Source organism: Toxorhynchites rutilus, chromosome 2 (genome assembly GCF_029784135.1).
Source record: "Toxorhynchites rutilus septentrionalis strain SRP chromosome 2, ASM2978413v1, whole genome shotgun sequence".
Lineage (NCBI taxonomy): Eukaryota > Metazoa > Arthropoda > Insecta > Diptera > Culicidae > Toxorhynchites > Toxorhynchites rutilus.
This window is the reverse complement of record NC_073745.1, coordinates 26,870,895-26,889,636: the sequence shown is the minus strand read 5'-3', so window position 1 is coordinate 26,889,636 and position 18,742 is coordinate 26,870,895. Positions and strand designations below refer to the sequence as shown.

The window sequence follows — 18,742 nt, the reverse complement described above, 5'->3', positions numbered from 1 at the left end:
ATTTTGAGCGTTAATAGCTCTTAAACAACTGAACGAAATGGTATGATAAACACTTCATTTGAAAGATAAAATGTCTACGCGTCATATACTTGTTACTTTTTCATCCAAAAACTTGTTTCAATAGTCTTAAAATTGCTTTCAAAACAGGCTATTGAAATCACCAATCGGTATATAAGCGAGCGCCGCTCGTAAACCCACTCAGTTATGATTGAACAGCGATTGGAGCATGTTGTCGCTGTTGTTGTGAAGCTTATTTCGTTTATCATGAAAACGCTGATGAACGGTGTCACCAAGAGCCTGTTTGTGCACCTAAGGCCAAAAGGGAATCCATCAGGAGGAGAGTGATGCCACGGTTCCGCTTGAAACATCGGAGCAGCCGCCACACACACACACATACACATACACGCGCGGAATTCTCGTTGCTATCATCGTTGCTGAAAAATAATCTGCCAGTTCCCCTGGAAATTGAAAAATACATTCATGCGAAAGAGTTTATTTTAATGTTTTCTATCCATATAACAATGCAACCAAATACATTTGGTTTTGTTATTTTTCAATCAATCGCAATTAACAGGAAAGCTTCTGAATATTTTTTTCCCAATCAGTGGAAATTTTCGTATCCAATATTGGATGCATAACATGAAAAACGGAAAATGTTTCGTATCGCCAAAATTATATAATTTTCAATCGATTATTGCTCAGTCGCCGAAATTTTCATACTCAGAGAGTTCATTCTCCTCTAGTTTGCCTTCCAAATTGCCATCGTAAACCACACCTTCTCTCGATTCAATCACGCACGAAAAGCATACTGAAATGATATTCTGGTGGTGAAACCCATTCATTTTTCGTGAGGCGTCGTGCACAAATTATGTAACGCGATAAGGGGGGAGGGGTTAGATGTTGCGTTACTTTCTGTTTATTAGAGATAGGAAATTGTGTTACGAAAGGGGGGGAGGTTCAAAATCCGGATTTTTGCGTTACGTAATTTGTGCACGACGCCTGAGGACATCGACAAGACAACATCGTTACTGAACGAGCTGAACGGCGAGGGATCGAGGTATTCATTACCTGGCTTGACCTGACCTGAAATGCAATCAGTTTGTTTTAACTGTGAGGGAGCGCAGAAAAGCCGATCGATCAGAAGGAGAAGAGAAGGTGACCAAGAGAGTATCAGCATCGAAATACGGTTCCTCGGGAAGACATAGAAGCAGCCGCCACACACACACACATACACGCGCGCAACTCTTTTCGTTTGCTGGTTATCGAGAGGAAACCTGGAAAGAAATGATCGTTGCTGAAAAATAATCTGCCAGTTCCCCTTGGAATTGAAAATTACATTCAAGCGAGTTTATTTTAATGTTTTCTATCCATATAATACTGCGACCACATACATTTGGTTTTGTGATTTGTCAATCAAGTGCAGTTAACAGGAAAGCTTCTGAAGATTATTCTTCAGAACAAGGTTTTTTGTATCCAATATTGGATGCATAAAACCTTGAGTCTTCAAAGTAACACTCTCGTTTTTGAAGTCACCCAAATATTTATTTATTCATTCATTCAGGATGGATTTAGATTCAACTTCAAACAAATGATCTCTAAATCAACGATAGTCCTACGTCACCCTTGCGGTTATACCATAGATATAACCCACTTCCTGTTTTTTGTTTTGAGAAAAACAACAGGCAGTTTTAAAATTGTTCAATCGATACTCTTTTCTTAGTGCCAAAATATTTAGAAAACATAACATAAAAGGAATAAGTTTCATATATCTTTTGGTTTCATTGATATTTTTTCTCGAGCATATGGTTTCATCACTCAGACGTTTTGTTATTATGGATTTATTGGGGGCAATGTTTGTTCACCTAATCAACGATGTATCAAGTAAAATTTTAAATCTATATATATATATATATATATATATATATATATATATATATATATATATATATATGCATTTCCAATAAAGTAGTTGTTTTGAGTTACTCATCTTCGTTCAGTATGTGAAGACCCTTTTCGTGCCGTGTTAATATATTCAAAACAGTCATCTAGCATCCCTGGTAGAGATGGGCAAAACAGTTCACTTTAATGAACCGTTCAGTGACCAACCGTTCATTTAAGTGAACTAGCTCTTTTGAGCAGTTCACTCACTCTTTCGTACATTAGAGGGATATGCCAAATCATGTATAAAAAAGTATGAAATGTTATGTAGGACTGTTCTTTTCATTCATGAAATGCTGTTTGTTAGCAATAACTCTGTGTCCGAATTTTGTTAAAAATATCTTAGCAAAATAGAAAATCAAACTATGATTTTGAAATTTTGATCTAGTTTGAGCCGTGATTTGTTATTTTCAGCACAAACTAGCGTTGCGCTGCTTTTCTACAATGTTTTGCAATAACTGCTATAGCAAAAATGTACCAAAACGCGAAAGACTTTCTCGAAATTATCAAGCACAATATGATATAATATAAAAACATTTCATATCAGCATTTTTATTTACTGTTGAAAAATACTGTTTGAATCGTTTCGCTTTCAACTGTTTTTTTATGATTGCATATCTTACTGAAATATTTACCCTCAACTTAAAAATATGAAATTAAAACTTTATTTGATAAATAATCGAACAATCCAATTTAAGAACCATCGTGTCCTGAAATATTGCATTTTATTATGAAAACGACAATACAGACATCTTATTTTTGTTATTTCATGGGGCTTTCGTTTGTTTCCATTCGTTAATGTGAGGACTATTTACCTTGCAGCAGTATTCGTGCATAACTCATTCGCTCGCCTTCCTCTTATACACCGATCACCATACACAGTTCGTTCTGAACTGTATACACAGTTCGTTCTGAACTGGGTAAGCAATTCATGTGAACTGTTGCCCAGTAAAAAAGAACGACCGTTCGTTCACTCTTTTTGATGAACTAGTTCTTTTGAACAGTTCATGAACGGTTTGCCCATCTCTAATCCCTGGATATGAGTTCAATGTTTACATTTGGTTGTGTTGTTTGGAAGAGGCCCATTTGAAAATCTGTAAAATCTTGCAATTACTGAATTGAATTTGATGGTTGCAGTTGAGAACATACATTGCTTATGCAACACTAGTTTAGCCGTGAAACATTTTTTGGAGATAAAGACGAAGCAGAAGAATACCGATGCTTTCAATCAACAAGGTGAACAAACACATCAAACAAACTAGACGATTCGACTGATTCATTGACGAGCGCGGCCAAACGGTCGTCGAACCAGACGAGCTACTCGTCTGTTTTTAGACGAGCTCGGCTTCTGGAATATGAAAACAAACGAGACGAGCGCTCGTCTACTCGTCTAGTTTTCTGGAATAGCGCCCTATGTTGTACATCGATTGTTTATCTTCTCTCCAAGCTTCTACTTTTTGACGTAGAACTACGTCTTTCATAAAGGGTGTCAAATCAGAAAACAGGTCACGTTTTTAATGAAATAATGTTAACGTTAATAACTATTTTTGCCGCGAACGGATTTTCACGATTTACATACTAAACGAATCGGAAATTCCGTAAGATTTGTTTAATATGCCATACATTAGAATCCCCTGGTTAGTGAATGGTTAAAATTCATGAAAACTTTAAGTGTTTCTATTTGCCCATATATTTGTTCTGTCCATTTGAGTGCTTCCCCGAATAGAGCTATCAATAACGAGCAACTTATCGACGACCAACGGAGGGGAAATCGTAGGATTAAGGAATCTCCGTGAACAAAGGAAAGAAGAAGAATGAAGGGGAATACTTGCCTAGAGTATAAACAGTGGCAAACTGAGGCAAACTTTCATTCGGCATCGGACTGTTGAGTAATCCAGTTCACTTTGCTTTCGCTGCGCTTCGATCTAAGATTGGACCCCACCAGTGGTAATCCAACTTGGAAATCGTCGTTTGATTTTTCTGTTCGTTTTTCGCGTTATTCGTATCGTGTGTTCTTCTTTCCTCGTCATAAATTGGACGCTTCACGTAGTGTGCGATGAGCAAGAAGAAGAGGAAGGCAGGCTCGAGTACTGCAAAAAGCGAACGCATTGCCAGGGGCAATCAAATTACGAGGTAAGCGTCATCTAATGATGCACGCGGTGTTGATGCAGTGAAAAGCGCTTGCACTGAACCGAGCCTTCGCGAATGTGACACCGCACCGAACAACAGCGAAGTAGGCGATTTCGGCGCGTCGGTCGAAAATGTAAACGCCCAGGCAGCAACCAAAGTCAAGGCGCTTGGTTTACGCTTAGTTTGTACGAACGATATCTAGAGGTGCGATTCCTTTGAGGCAATACTAAATAACATGTAGCATGATATTTGATACGTGCAAGGGTTGTCATTGTTGTTGTTTACATGCGGTGCCAAAGATATATTGATGTAGTTATGAGATATGGAATAATGGTGCTGCTGCAACATGTATATAATCGACTGTAGCCGAGTCTATGTCAATTTCGAAAAAGGCCACCGGAATAGCCTTCGAGGTAAATTTTTAATGCATTGACATGAAATAAATTGCGACATACGATTGTTTTGCGGCAAGAATGAATCATCAATCAATTATCGTCAACTGATTCTACAATGAAAAAATCATTTCAGAGATTATTCTACTAAGCAGTTGTTTCTAAAATTTCACAGCATTATAGAATAATATCCGAAGGTATAAACAAGCGACTTATATAAAATAACAGCGTAGTTCTACGTCAACAATGCGGTCGTATCTTGGACACAACCTCTTATAATTTTTATTGATATTTTCTCTTTTTCACTCAGTAAACCTATTAGATATCTTAAGTTTCTGATGTTCTGAACTTGACATGTTTTGATTCGATGAAAACTTTTATTATCAATCAAACTCAAGTTTCAACTCAGTACATCTTATACCTAAGCCCAAATATTTATCATACAGATTTGTTATCTTGACTTAACAGGTGTTACAGAGTGTCAGATAGCTAACGCTTGCATTAAAAAATAAATAAATAAATTTTACCAATTAATCAAGCGTTTACCTTAACGCCTTGTGCATCGTCAATCATAGTAACCCATGAGTTTTTAAACAAAATTTAACAGCGCTAACAGGAAGAAGTTATGGAGAAGTGGAAGTTATGACGAAAACAGTAAGCAACTGCGCTAGATTTTTCATTATTTCATAAAACGAAGAAATTATTGTCTTTTGTGTGTATGTGTGTCCGTGTGTTTTTCATGTCAAGACTATGGTGATGATGGTATTTTTTATGCTCTATATTAATCTTAGTTATTCAATTAAATTTAAAAAAAATAATTGTGAAGTCTGCAATAGTTTGAGCCCGCGCGCGTTGTCAAACATAGAGAAACGTGAGATTGAACAAAAGCAAAAGAATTTTTGATCAAATAAGGGGTTTAATGTGGAAACCTGAGGTAAGCTAGGGATAGCTCAATCGGAATACTTGTAAATTCATCATCTCAACAGATAATTATATCAAGACTCTTCTGTGTTGTGGCGGATCTCATTGCAGATTCAGGTTGACACGTTTATACCCCAGGTTGAATGTAGGGCCTGAAGTATCGGCTGGAATTAGGCTTAGGTTTGCTCAGCTGTCTGGTCTCGAAAACGATTAAAAGACCGTTGTCGGGTATCCAGTGAAGCGGGAATTCCTTTGTAAATTCAAGGCTAATGCTGACATAGGTATTGGGTTCAATTCCTAATCGGTCAAGGATTTTTTCAGTTTGGAAATTTTCTTGACATGCCTTGGGATATGCAAAGTAATGGGCCTGAAGTATCGGCTAAAATTAGGCTTGGATTTGCTCAGCTACTAGAACTCAGAAACGATCACAATTGCAGGCCGTGGCCGGGGATCTGATAAAGCGGGATTTCCCTTGTAGATTCATGGCTAATACTGACATATTGACCTATCCTCTTCGCAAAGTTCCTTCTCGATTAGAACGGAAAATACGGAATACTGTCCAGCGAGTGTCTCTGTAAAATCATTCGTTTTTCACTCAAATAGCAATCATTGAGCCTCGATCGCGGCAGTAAAATATAGGTAGATAGTTGAAATCTAGTTGTTTCCTGTGCACTTTTTTGACATGACATTTTTGTGTTTCTAGTATGAAACGATCTAAGCCAACGCAAAAGACCATATTAACGCAAGTTATTGATGAGAGGGAAGGTGGATTTCATGTGCACTTGAATGCTGACAAGGAAAAGAGTACAAGGGAAAATAAAATCATACATACACGCAGATTCAATCTATTTTCACTCATTCATTGAATGTTGTTTTCCACTCTTTGTTTTGTTATGTTTTCTATCAGTCCCGAATGAAGATGGTCGGGGAGTGTAAAATGATTCATCGTGCAATCTCACGATTGTTTGCTGCATTCTTTTCGCCATGATTATTCTAAGCAGATACAAGAGTGATTTATAATCAGGTGTGGAGAAATGAGCAAATGAACTTTTCCATACTTGCTGGTTAGTATGTTGTAATAAAGAAATACAGTAACTCAAATATTATCAATAAGGTAACTCGTCCTGCTCAAACCGTTGTAGGGGAATGAGGTGGGACCATCATCATTATTTAAAAAAAAAAAGTCACAGGAGGGTTGTGTCCGATACACGACCGCATAGTTGACCTAGGATTCCGTCAGGCTATCTGTTGATTTTTGGATATGTTGGAAAAATTACATCGGTGAACTCTTTGATAATGATTTGATGGCCCTGAAAAGGCCGTTTTGTTTGGTTGTTCGGTATTGTCTGTTCACCTCCAATGTTTACCGAGTGATGATGATAGAAGGATGGTAAACAGTCGTTGGATGGTGCGTACCGGATAAAATATGTCGAAGTGGAATAAGATATGATGAAAACAGCTCTCTGTGATCCTAGACGAGATGCCTCCTGTGAAATAAATGATGATGAAATGATGAAAAGGATGAAATAAAGAAAAAAAACTCACCAATGTAATATAAGATAATTAGCAATACCGTACACAATCATCATTTTTTCTCATCAGTAAAAAGTTGTTACTTTAACATAGAGAAAACATATTAGAAATAGAAAAGGTAATTTTATTTTATAATTTATACTTTCTGAGTGCTTATTCAATTCAATGCGGATTTAAATTGGACTAACAATAACACAACATACTATACTATATGTAGAGCATATGAGAAATCAAATTTTCTAATATTTCTTCACTTTTACAATTTTTCTCACCGTATAAGCTTTCCTTGTGTGAAACATGTCTCTGTTAGGGAACACATTTCGGTAGGAACAAAAGTTCCTCTTTCTTTTATGTTTTTGCAATGCCGAATTCCCCCAGGCTGCTTGGTTTTGATGTCTCTGTTAGGGACCCGCCGCATGTGTCGTCAATTTCGACCAATCAAAAGAGGGTATTTCCATTAGGATAGGGGTTGAGATTTTTCAATTGTTCGATAGTTAGTTTCATGACATACATTATTTTGAAAAATTGTTATGGAGTGCCGAAATCGATTGACGCGAAAATTTCATCAATCCATCATGAAATGACTGAGTAGTAAGCGTTTGAAATTGGACAATTTTCACGATGTGCTCAATTTTCGATTTTCAATTTGTACCCCAATATGTTCCCGAAAGACGTAATCCTACGACAAAAGAAGCGGAGACAGCAAATCCAACTCTTCCGGGAAAAGAAGCGCCGCATGGAAGAGGAGAAGTGTGAAGAACTAGAACAGCTGCACCGTTCTCATGAGATGCGAAAGTTCTATCGGAAACTCAATACAGCGCGGACTCGATTATATACAGTTTCTGTTCTCTTTTCATATATAATCAAGTCAAAAAAATGTTTTTTTTGTTGGTTTGTTTTTGCATATGTTTTTCGTTTTTTGAATATAAAAGAGGAATTTGATTTTTGATTCATCCACTTAAAGTCAGAAAATACCTTTCTTACATTTTTTTTTATTAAATTGTTTATTTTTACAGGCTCAGTTACATAAGTTTAAAGGAGCCAAACTCCTGACTGTATTGTTACAAGTATATGTACACATTTTTCCTTAATTCTAATGTTAATGGTGTAGAAAACCGATTACTCGCGGTCTACTCGAGTTTAGAAGGGTGACATATTTTCTTCAGGAAAAGGAAGGGATAAAAGGATATGTTGACAATGTTCACTCTCACATTCACACTCACATTTATTACACTCAATTCTTAAGCCTATCTTATATCTAATATGTTTTTACATTTCACCTTATTCTATTGTTAATAAAAAGGGATTTGATTTCTCGCGAAGGAAAAGGAAAAGGAGAATATAAGGATATAAGGACAATCAGACACGAAGATCGATAACTTTTAGGAAGACATATATTTGGGACATGTAATCAAGGTCTAAACCAGCCAACACATCTCTCACCGGCACATTGGGCTGCCTTCCTCTAGCCCGAAGAGAGTTTTCTAAATTCGATCTGGCAACAAGATACTCCTCGCACGACCAAACAACGTGTTCGATGTCGTGGTAACCTTGGCCACAGGCACAGATATTGCTGTCGGCGAGATCAAAACGAAAGAGTAGCGCGTTTAACGAACAGTGATTGGACATGAGTCGGGAGAAGGTGCGAATAAAGTCCCGACTCAAGTCCAGACTTTTGAACCATGGTTTGAGGCTAACCTTAGGGATAATTGAGTGGAGCCACCGGCCCAATTCATCTTCGTTCCATTTGCGTTGCCAGTTAACGATGGTATTTTTACGAACTAAGGAATAAAATTAATTGAAGGCGATTTGACGCTGATAAATTTCGCCTTCAATTGCACCTACCTTTGCTAATGAGTCAGCCCTCTCATTACCCGGAATTGAGCAATGTGAAGGGACCCAGACAAAGGTAATGACATAACAGCGTCTGGTTAAAGCACTCAAAATTTCTCGTATTCTCTCAAGGAAGTACGGCGAGTGCTTTTCCGGCCTCACTGAACGGATAGCTTCGACAGAGCTCAGACTATCCGTTACAATGTAATAGTGTTCAACAGGTCGTGAGGCGACGCTGTCCAGCGCCCAGTGTATTGCTGCCAATTCAGCAATATACACTGAGCAAGGATTCTGAAGACTGTGGGAGGTGCTAAAAAATTCGTTGAACACTCCAAATCCTGTGGACTCATTCATAGAGGACCCATCAGTGAAGTACATATTATCACAATTGATACGCCCATACTTTGCATTGAAGATCGTAGGAACGATCCCCGATCGATGATAATCTGGAATTCCATGGATTTTCTCCTTCATGAACAGATAAAAAAATACAGAGGAATTGATGTAGTCAGGAAAACAAACACGGTTGGGAATGTACGAAGAAGGATCAACCTGCATGGAGATGAATTCATGATATGGACTCATGAACCCAGATTGAAAATTTAGCTCGATCAGCTGTTCAAAATTTCCGATCACCAATGGGTTCATAACCTTACACCGGATGAGGAACCGAAGAGATAATAAATTGAAGCGATCTTTTAGTGGGAGTAAGCCTGCCAAAACCTCGAGACTCATGGTATGCGTTGAGGGCATACATCCCAGAGCAATACGGAGACAAAGATACTGAATTCGCTCGAGTTTAATGAGGTGTGTTTTGGCAGCTGATTGAAAACAGAAACTGCCATACTCCATCACTGAGAGAATAGTTGTTCGATACAACATTATAAGATCTTCGGGATGGGCTCCCCACCAGGTGCCGGTAATTGTACGGAGAAAGTTTATTCTTTGTTGACATTTTTACTCAGATACCTAATATGGGCCCCCCAAGTACATTGGGAGTCGAACCATACCCCAAGATACTTGAATGACATAGCATGAGTGATCGGTTTACCCAAAAGTTGAAGCTTTGGTTTTGCTGGTCTATGCTTCCTAGAAAAAACCACCATCTCTGTTTTCTCCGTGGAGAATTCGATCCCTAGCCCAATGGCCCAGGTTGAAAAATTGTTCAAGGTATCTTGTAAGGGTTCTTGCAGGTCGGATTTGTTTGATCCTACGACAGACACCACTCCATCATCTGCAAGTTGTCTTAGGCTGCAATTTTGTGTAAGGCAATTGTCGATGTCGCTTACATAGAAGTTGTACAGAAGGTGGCTTAAAATGAGCCCTGGGGGAGGCCCATGTAAGAGAACCGACTTACTGCCGAATCTCCGTGAGAAAAGTTCAAATGTTTCTCACAAAGCAAGTTATATAACATATTATTCAATAGAGGCGGCAGACCCCGAGAGTGTAATTTGTCTGACAGGACCTCTATTGAAACAGAATCAAAGGCCCCCTTTATGTCCAAGAATACTGAAGCCATTTGTTTTTTTCCGGCGTAAGCCATTTGAATTTCTGAAGAAAGCAACGCAAGACAATCATTCGTCCCCTTGCCCCTGCGGAACCCATATTGTGTATCTGAGAGTAAGCCATTCGTTTCAACCCAACGATCAAGGCGAAACAAGATCATTTTCTCCAACAATTTCCGTATACAAGACAGCATTGCTATTGGGCGGTACGAATTGAAGTCGGACGCGGGCTTTCCGGGTTTTTGAATAGCTATAACTCGTACTTGTCTCCAATCATCTGGAACAATATTATGCTCCATAAACCGATTGAATAAATTCAACAAGCGATGTTTCGCCACATCAGGGAGGTTTTTCAGCAAGTTGAACTTAATTCTATCCGATCCCGGCGCAGAATTGTTACATGAAAGGAGAGCAAGAGAGAATTCTACCATCGAAAACTCGGAATCAAGATCGCACCTATCTTGTGAAATATCTCAAACAATTTTTTGTACAGGAACGGAATCGGGACATACCTTCCGTGCAAAATTTAAAATCCATCGATGTGAATATTCCTCGCTTTCATTCGTTGAAGAGCGATTTTTCTTACATGAAAACAATTAATTAATCCAGATTCTCTCAGGAGGTGGATAGACGATCATATTTGACGAAAAAAATCCTTCTACGCATATGTTCGAATTTCAACAATGACAGAGTTATAGAACTTTTTTTTGTTTCGGACTCTGTTGCCTCAAACTGTTACTACACTACAAAGTACGCTACGGAAGTCGATTCTGTTGCTTTCATTTGAAAGATGCGAAAATTTAGTACAGGATACAGTAGTGCAACATCTAAATTAGTGGATTTTAATAACATTTTGGAAGGGAAACACTTAAAAGTTAATAATTTTAATGTGTTATTGATTTCATCCTAAAAATTTATATTATACTAGATTGTCTCTATCAATTAAATTGAAGCTCTCTAACCACTCTACAATTTGTTCTTTGACACCTAACTTCTATCTTTCTTAATTTGGCTGCAATTTCGCAAAAAACAATTCCTAGTGAAAATTCAAGCCAAATCTTCAAAAATTTCTACCCCACTATACATCTAATAGCCACTTAATTTACACCTTAACGTTGAAAGGTTACATTTCTTCTTGAAATAAGTCATATTTGATATTAAAAAAAATATTTTTTTTCCAAACTATATAATCGAGTCCAAAATTGTATATAATCGAATCACATATAATCGAGTTTGTATATAATGGAGTCCGACCTGTACATCGAGAGAAGGCTTCATCCCATGAGCATAAGGATAGGAGTATACTGACGAAAGAACGTGATGTGACCGGAAGGTGGAGGCAGCACTTCGATGAACACCTGAATGGTGTACAGGCAGAGGACCAAGATGACGATGGAAACGATTACGTTGGTGCAGTAAATAATGAATGTGTACCACCCCCAACGATAGGTGAAGTTAGGAATGCTACCAAACAGCTTAAGAACAACAAATCAACTGGGAAAGATGGCATCGGAGCGGAATTTTTCAAGATGGGCCCGGAAAAGTTGGTATCGGTCGACTGTCATAATTTGGGAAACAGAACAGCTACCGGAGGAATTGAAAGATCGGGTTACCTTCAAGAAAGGGGACAAACTAGACTATGCAAACTTTCGTGCAATCACCGTCCTGAATGTAGCCTACAATGTGTTTTCCCAAATCATCTTCCGTCGTCTATCGCCACTTACAAACAGATTAGTGGGAGGTTATCAGACTGGATTAATCGAATATCCGGTCTACTACTGACCAAATTTTCACCTTGCGGCCGTGAAATGTCTCCAGAAATGCCGTGAGTACAGAGTCCCTACGCACCATCTATTCATCGACTTTAAAGCCGCATACGATTCAATAACACGAAAAGAGCTATGGAGAATAATCTGGATTATATGTCGAATGAGATTGCGCTCTTCAGTGTACTCCTCAGTGTGACAGAGTGTGGATCAGCTCGCTTCATTACTGAACACAGGTTTTCATCCACTCAAGCTCCCAAGAGTAAAGAGTGTAGGAGAGTGTGACTCACTCGCACCAAGATTTCTCCAAACTAGCGCACACTGGCTTTTTATATATACGCCGGTGAAAGGGAAAAGCACATGGTTTCTTTTTGGTGAATGATGACTGTATCCTCAGTTTAGACATGAAACTCGCGGGTGTATCATTTCAGTGAAAATGTCATCACTGCCTGCAGGCATAAAATAGACCCCATTTGTGAAGTCCTTAACTTCCTGTTCGGTAAAACATAACACTATCTCTCCGCAATGCGAACTGGGATACGGATAATCATAGTGGAGATCGGGTAACGAACCCCGGTGAGATCTTGGTCGTATGCTGACAGGAATGGAGGCCTATCCGATCGTCTTTTCATGACGAAGGTGCGGCTCAAATCAGTGTCTGTTTCCCGTGTTCCCCACTGTTCTCATTCCAACGTGAGACTCTAAACAGAGCTGTGCATGATGGTCCTCCGGTGAAAATGGGGGTTTGTGCCGACCCTGCAGCCACTCAGCAAAAATAAACGCAAAAGAAAATGCACTTTAGCTACTGCTATTCGATGATTCATCTTATCAAACGCTGCGGATCTGTCGGTGTAGATAGCGTCTAGTTATAGTCCATTCTCAATTTGATGTATCACGAACGAGGTGAAGCACGGCAAATTAGTGGTCGTGGAACGCTTAGGCATAAATTCGTGTTGTTCCTGTGAGCAGCTTTGCATTAACACATGAAGTACGATCAGCTCAAACAACTTAGAGGTGACACTTAAGATAAGGACAGATTGAGCAGTGTTACTAGAGGCGACGTAAGTGTGTCCACACAACATTCCAAGACGAGCGATGGAATCCCAGCGGGCCCCCTTTCCTGTGGAGGTTTCCATGTTCTTAGCTGCCGCAAATACCATATCGTCGGTGATAACAAAATCCAGCTCAGACGCAAGAAATCGGGGTACATTTCTGGTAGAGGTAGCAACATCCTGCGGACGAAGTGTTCATTGACAAACACATAACTGAACTGAGAGTGGAACAGGTCAGCGATGTCGGTAGTCGTATCTGCTTCCAATAAGCTGTTGGTCAAAGTAGACGGTAGACCGGGTTCCTCTCGTTGGTCTGTGACATAACGCCAAAAACTTTTAGGATTCACCGTAAGACGACTCTGCAGACGGTCTTGATAAGCACTGTAGAGACGATTATTATGCTGTTTATACTCAACATTCGTCTTCAAATATTTCACTCTTGTTGAATCCTAAATCCGTACGGTGTTTGATAAACTGTCTTAAAGCAGATTGCTTCACTCATTCACTCATTTAAGTTTCTTCAAAGCACCATTTAACCAGGCAGATTTAGGATCCTCACGTCTCGTCTTCACTGGAACAAACTGAATTGCATACAGTAGTACACTGGACATGATCGATGCAACGAGGTTAGTCGATCAGTCACAATCTTGAAAAACGTCTTTCCACTTAATTTGTACCAGGAAATTGTTCATCGCGTTAAAATTAGGTTTACTGAAATCGTACGAAACCCTTTCGAAAGCATCCTGAAATTATCGGAAAGGTTTCAATTTAAGATTCACCAGTAACAAGTGGTGTTGATGCTTTCATGACTTTCATGACTCACATAGTTCTTCACTGACGAAGCACAGATCAAGTATATGATCGTTTTCATTTTTGATTCCTATCATCTGCCTCAGTCCAGCAGTGCAGTAGGAATTGAGCAGTTTTTGTGGCGTCAAGCAGATCGAGAATTGCGATGAATCCTGATCTAAGGTAATCTGTCGGAATTGATCGAGACACACAGGAGACTTCGATAAGGCTATGGACTCTTCTGTTTGTTCCTCGACATGACGCTGGAAGGTGTTATGCGGAGAGCAGGCTTCAACATGTGGAGCATGATTTTGAACAAGTTCAATCAGTTTATTTGCTTCGCCGAAGACATGGACATAATCGGAAGAACACATGCGATGGTAGCGTACTTGTATATCCGACTGAAACACGAAGCGAGCTGATTGTGCTTGAGACCAGTGCCTCTTATGGCGGGTTTACATTAGGGAGATCTATAGCTATATATGGATTTATTCACGTGAAAATAGGTATAAACGGGTGAGAATAAATATGATACACTTATTCGAGGTATATATAACTTGAATAAATTCAGCATATGTAAACGCTTGTGAATTCCTCACTGGTGAGAAATCACTAAAGTTGGCTGATCATGACAGAATCCTCCTTGGTAGTAGTGTTGTTATCGACGGCGACGAGCTCGAGATGGTAGAGACATTTGTGTACTTTGGCTCATTGATAACAACTGACAATAACAACACCCGTGGAATTCGAATACCCATAGTCAACGGAAATCGTAAATCAGTAAATCCTTAAGGTCCAAACAACTCCGACCCCGTACAAAGTATACTATGTACAAATCCCTAATTCGACCGGTTGTTCTCTATGGGCACGAAGCATGGATGATGCTCGAAGTGGACCCACAAACACTTGGTGTTTTTGAACGCCAAGTGCTCAGAACAATATACGGCGGTGTACAGGAAAAAAGAAGGAGAATGAAACACGAACTGGCGCAATTCTATGGCGAACCCAGCATCCAGAAAATCGCCAAGGTTGGACAAGGACGATGGGCAAGGCGTATTGCAAGACTGTCGGACAGCAGCCCTGCAAAGATGGTGTTCGCATCGAATCCGTTGCGGACAAGAAGAAGAGGAACCCAACAAGCGAGGTGGTTGGATCAGATGGAGCAGTACTTGGCAAGAATCGGTGTGGCCGGGGGTTGGAGAACTGTAGCAATGGACCGGGTTCATTGGCGGAACAATGTTGTGAATAAGATCCAATCTCTACATGGGATGTAGCGTCATTGTAAATTTCCAAATTTTTGACGTAGGACTACGTCTAACCGGAAGATATAGGGGGTGAAATGGAAATATAGGCACTGAACAAGTAGGAAAAAATGCAAGATTTGGAACGCTTAAAACTCGAGCATTTCTCAATAGATCGCAAAGGTTTTTGCATCAATTGATAGGAAATATATCTACGCATCTATCATAACGAATAAAATTTCATTTTTCTTGAGATAAATAATTGAATAATTGTGAAATATCAAGCATTGTCAAAATGCACTATGTGCCCATTTTCGATTGGTCCATTTTGTGCTCCTCAAATCGTACCGACCAAAACGGGCAACCAGAGCAGCAGCGAAATAGAATGAAGCACGATTGGAAAGGAAAAAGAAAAAAATGAACGAAACATTGGTCGCAGTCTCACACATGCGTAATTCTCGAGCCAGCCAGTCAGATTAAAAATTCCCGCTCCGCTGCCGTAACGATCATTCTCATTCAAACCGTACACCACATCGGTTCGCATCACAACACATCAACAAACCAACCAAAGCAGCCATGTCTGGACATGGTAAAGAAGGAAAATTGAAGGGAAAGGCAAAATCCCGCTCGAACCGTGTTGATCTGGAGTTCCCCGCAAGGGTAGCTAGGCCGAGCGCGTTAGTACCAGTGCACCAGTCCACCTAGCCGGCGTTATATAGTTTCGGCCGCCGAAGTGATCGAGTTGGCTGGTAAAGCTGCTCGCGACGATAAGAAAAACCGCATTCAGAACAGAACACATCAAGACAACAACAGGCAGTCGCAGCGAGTGGCGAGTGGCAAACGCAATCGCCAAACGGCATCAGGTAGCAGAAGAAAAAAGTTTGTTCTTTATACAAACTGCTTTTGTAGCAAATCCAGAACAAGGCGGCATCGAGGGCGTTCGAAATGGTTTTTTTCAAAACCACGAGTATTAAGTTTTCTAAATTGGAACCATTCCATAAAACACGGCGCTTTTTAGGGCCATTAAACCTTCCAAAAAAGAGTTTAGGAAATACAGCTCAATGCTTTCTAAAACAATATCCAAAATAATAATAAAACACTAATTGATTTTTTCATAATTTGTTTACCAGGATATGATGAGTATGTGAATTTGGCAGTTGTTCTGAGCTTATTGATTTTCACCAATTTTTAAATTGCTTCTAGATTGAAAGTACAGTAATTTACACTTATCTCGACATTTAGCTAATTGGACGGACCTGCAATGCGACATATTTAGTTGGACATTTTTGTAAACATAGAGTTCGGGGTCCAAATTATGACCCCACATTGAAAGTCGACACTGTACCACTGTCATCGCAAATGTTCAATTACAAGTTAAAATTACCACCAATCCGATACTGAGTGGTGGTAATGCGACGTGCCATTGAATGTAATTTACTGTAAAATATGTCACAAGCTGGATGGGAAGAAATTTTCCAACTGTGAAAGCTGTGGCGAGTGGCAAACGCAATAGCTAAACAGGAAGGTTTAACCGAACAAGATGGGAATATCGAGTGATAACAAAAACACAACACCAAAGGTTCTTTTCAGAACCATCAACATATTCATAAAGAGTAAACAGTAAACTAATCCATTTTTCAGGTAGATAGGTAGGTATTCACGTAAGAGAAGAAAATAAAACAATATATTTAAAATACATATTTAGCAAAAGCTGTCCCCTTTGTATAGTCCTACGTCACTCCGGTTATGTCCCCGACATTACCCACCCGTCTTTTTTTTTACAATTCAAAGTCATAGAATTCTCTAGATTATCTGAATAACTGGGACAGTTCGTCTGTCAAGTTACATCTTAGCTCTCCATCATCGCCCAAGCTCTCTTTAATTTCCAATGTTTCATTTTTTTTCCGCAGTCGGTCAGGATCCGGTTCTGTGCCGCTCGGAGCTGCTGCGAACGTTTCTGCTGAATGCCCAGCAGGAGTCCTCGTTCACAGAATGCCGCGACGTGACGGTGGACGTGTATCTCATGAACGGCTACCGAATATCGACCAAGGCGCTCACCACCGACTGCTCGAGCAAGGTTCTGGAGAAAGCCTGCGCCCTCATAGACCTCCCCAAAGAGTACACGTACTATTTTTCGCTGTACCTGGTGCGCAAAGAGAGCAGCGGGGACATCACCATCGCCAAGAAGCTGATGGATTTTGAGGCACCTTTCATTTCCCAAAAGCAATGGGAAGACTGCAAGATAGTGATACGAACCAGCTACTGGGACATCAATTACGACCTGGAGCTGATGCGGGACCGGATCGCACTGAATCTGCTCTACATCCAGTCGCTGAGCGACGTGGAACGGGGCTGGATAATTACCAGTCGCGATTTGAGCGAGCAGTTGACCGATCTCCAGGCGCGGGGGAATAAGCGCGAGTATCTCGAAATCGTCCGCAAGCTGCCTCTGTACGGTTGTTTGCAGTTTCCTCGGGTGTGCGTAGACTACCCTCAGTCGAACACGATGGCGACGGTGATCATTGGAAACAGGGAGCTAAATTTGTTAACTCATTACGGGAAGAAGATACAGGAAACCAAATTCAAGGTCACACGAATAAGATGCTGGCGGGTAACAACGATTCATAACGTTAGTAGTGCATGTGGGAGGCTCGCGCAGCCAATAGTGGAATATGCTGACACTTTGTTTCTATTTCACAGAATGAAGAAATCTGCTCAAACTCATCGTCGGAAAGCAGAGAATTGTCGAACAACTTGGAGCTTTCGTTCGAGTATTTGATGGCCAAAAATCAGCTCAAATGGATCACCATCTACAGCGAACAGTCGATGCTTATGTCCGTGTGCCTTCAGTCTATCGTAGACGAACTACTAAACCAGAAGAATGGCTACGATATGAATAATGTTCAGGTGAGTTTGAGAAGGTGAATGCTTGACCTTCAAATTTCATCATTGCATTCCATTTGCAGTCTCACCAGACCGAGTTCGCTCCTCTTTCCTACATCAGACGGGATGGTACCAATTACTGCATCACCGACTCAAGCTCAACGGATACACTGAGTAGTATTGTAATTATAGAGATGACTGGGTGGGTAGAAAAGGTCCGATCAATAATATGTTGATTGCTTTCAGAGTGATAGTAACAGTACATCGAATCAATCCAACGGAAGCAACCACAACAATGGCACCTCGTCGTTCATTCGGCGAAAGCTGAAGGAGTTCAACACGACGGTGCGGTTCAAGAATGGCAAGGATTCGGTCCACAACGAAGCGTTCGAGTGGATCGGAGATGACGATTTGTGAAAAGCTTGCGCTAGAGACGCAAGGTCCAGTAGGGATACACACCCACACACACACATACACACCTAGCGTCCTTCGAACGTAACACTGATTAATATTAGCCCCACGGAGCGAATAACAGACAAAGAACAACGCCCAGGCACTTTTGCAAATTGATTTAACACGATGTGTGTAGTGCGGAATAATGAAACTGTTGGTATGATGTCACTATTCTGGCTTCGTGTATAGAATACAGTATTATCCACTGTTTGAAGCTCGGATTTGATACGATAGCCTTATGCCAAATGAGCTACACCCTTATTCGTGATTTGGATGTTTTATTCTACGACTCCATTAAAATAATCC

At 40.1% G+C, this 18,742-nt stretch overlaps 1 protein-coding gene across 1 annotated transcript in view; it reads left to right on the top strand.

The window, feature by feature from the left end:
* Nucleotides 1-18,650, top strand: part of LOC129765325 (sorting nexin-17) — a 47,896-nt gene extending 29,246 nt beyond the window's left edge. The window contains exons 3-6 of the mRNA XM_055765502.1: nt 17,011-17,729; nt 17,801-18,007; nt 18,067-18,165; nt 18,230-18,650. Coding sequence (XP_055621477.1) covers nt 17,011-17,729; nt 17,801-18,007; nt 18,067-18,165; nt 18,230-18,400 — 1,196 coding nt within the window. The 3' untranslated portion in view covers nt 18,401-18,650. The remainder of the gene's footprint in view (nt 1-17,010; nt 17,730-17,800; nt 18,008-18,066; nt 18,166-18,229) is intronic.
* The last annotated feature ends 92 nt before the right edge of the window (nt 18,651-18,742 follow it).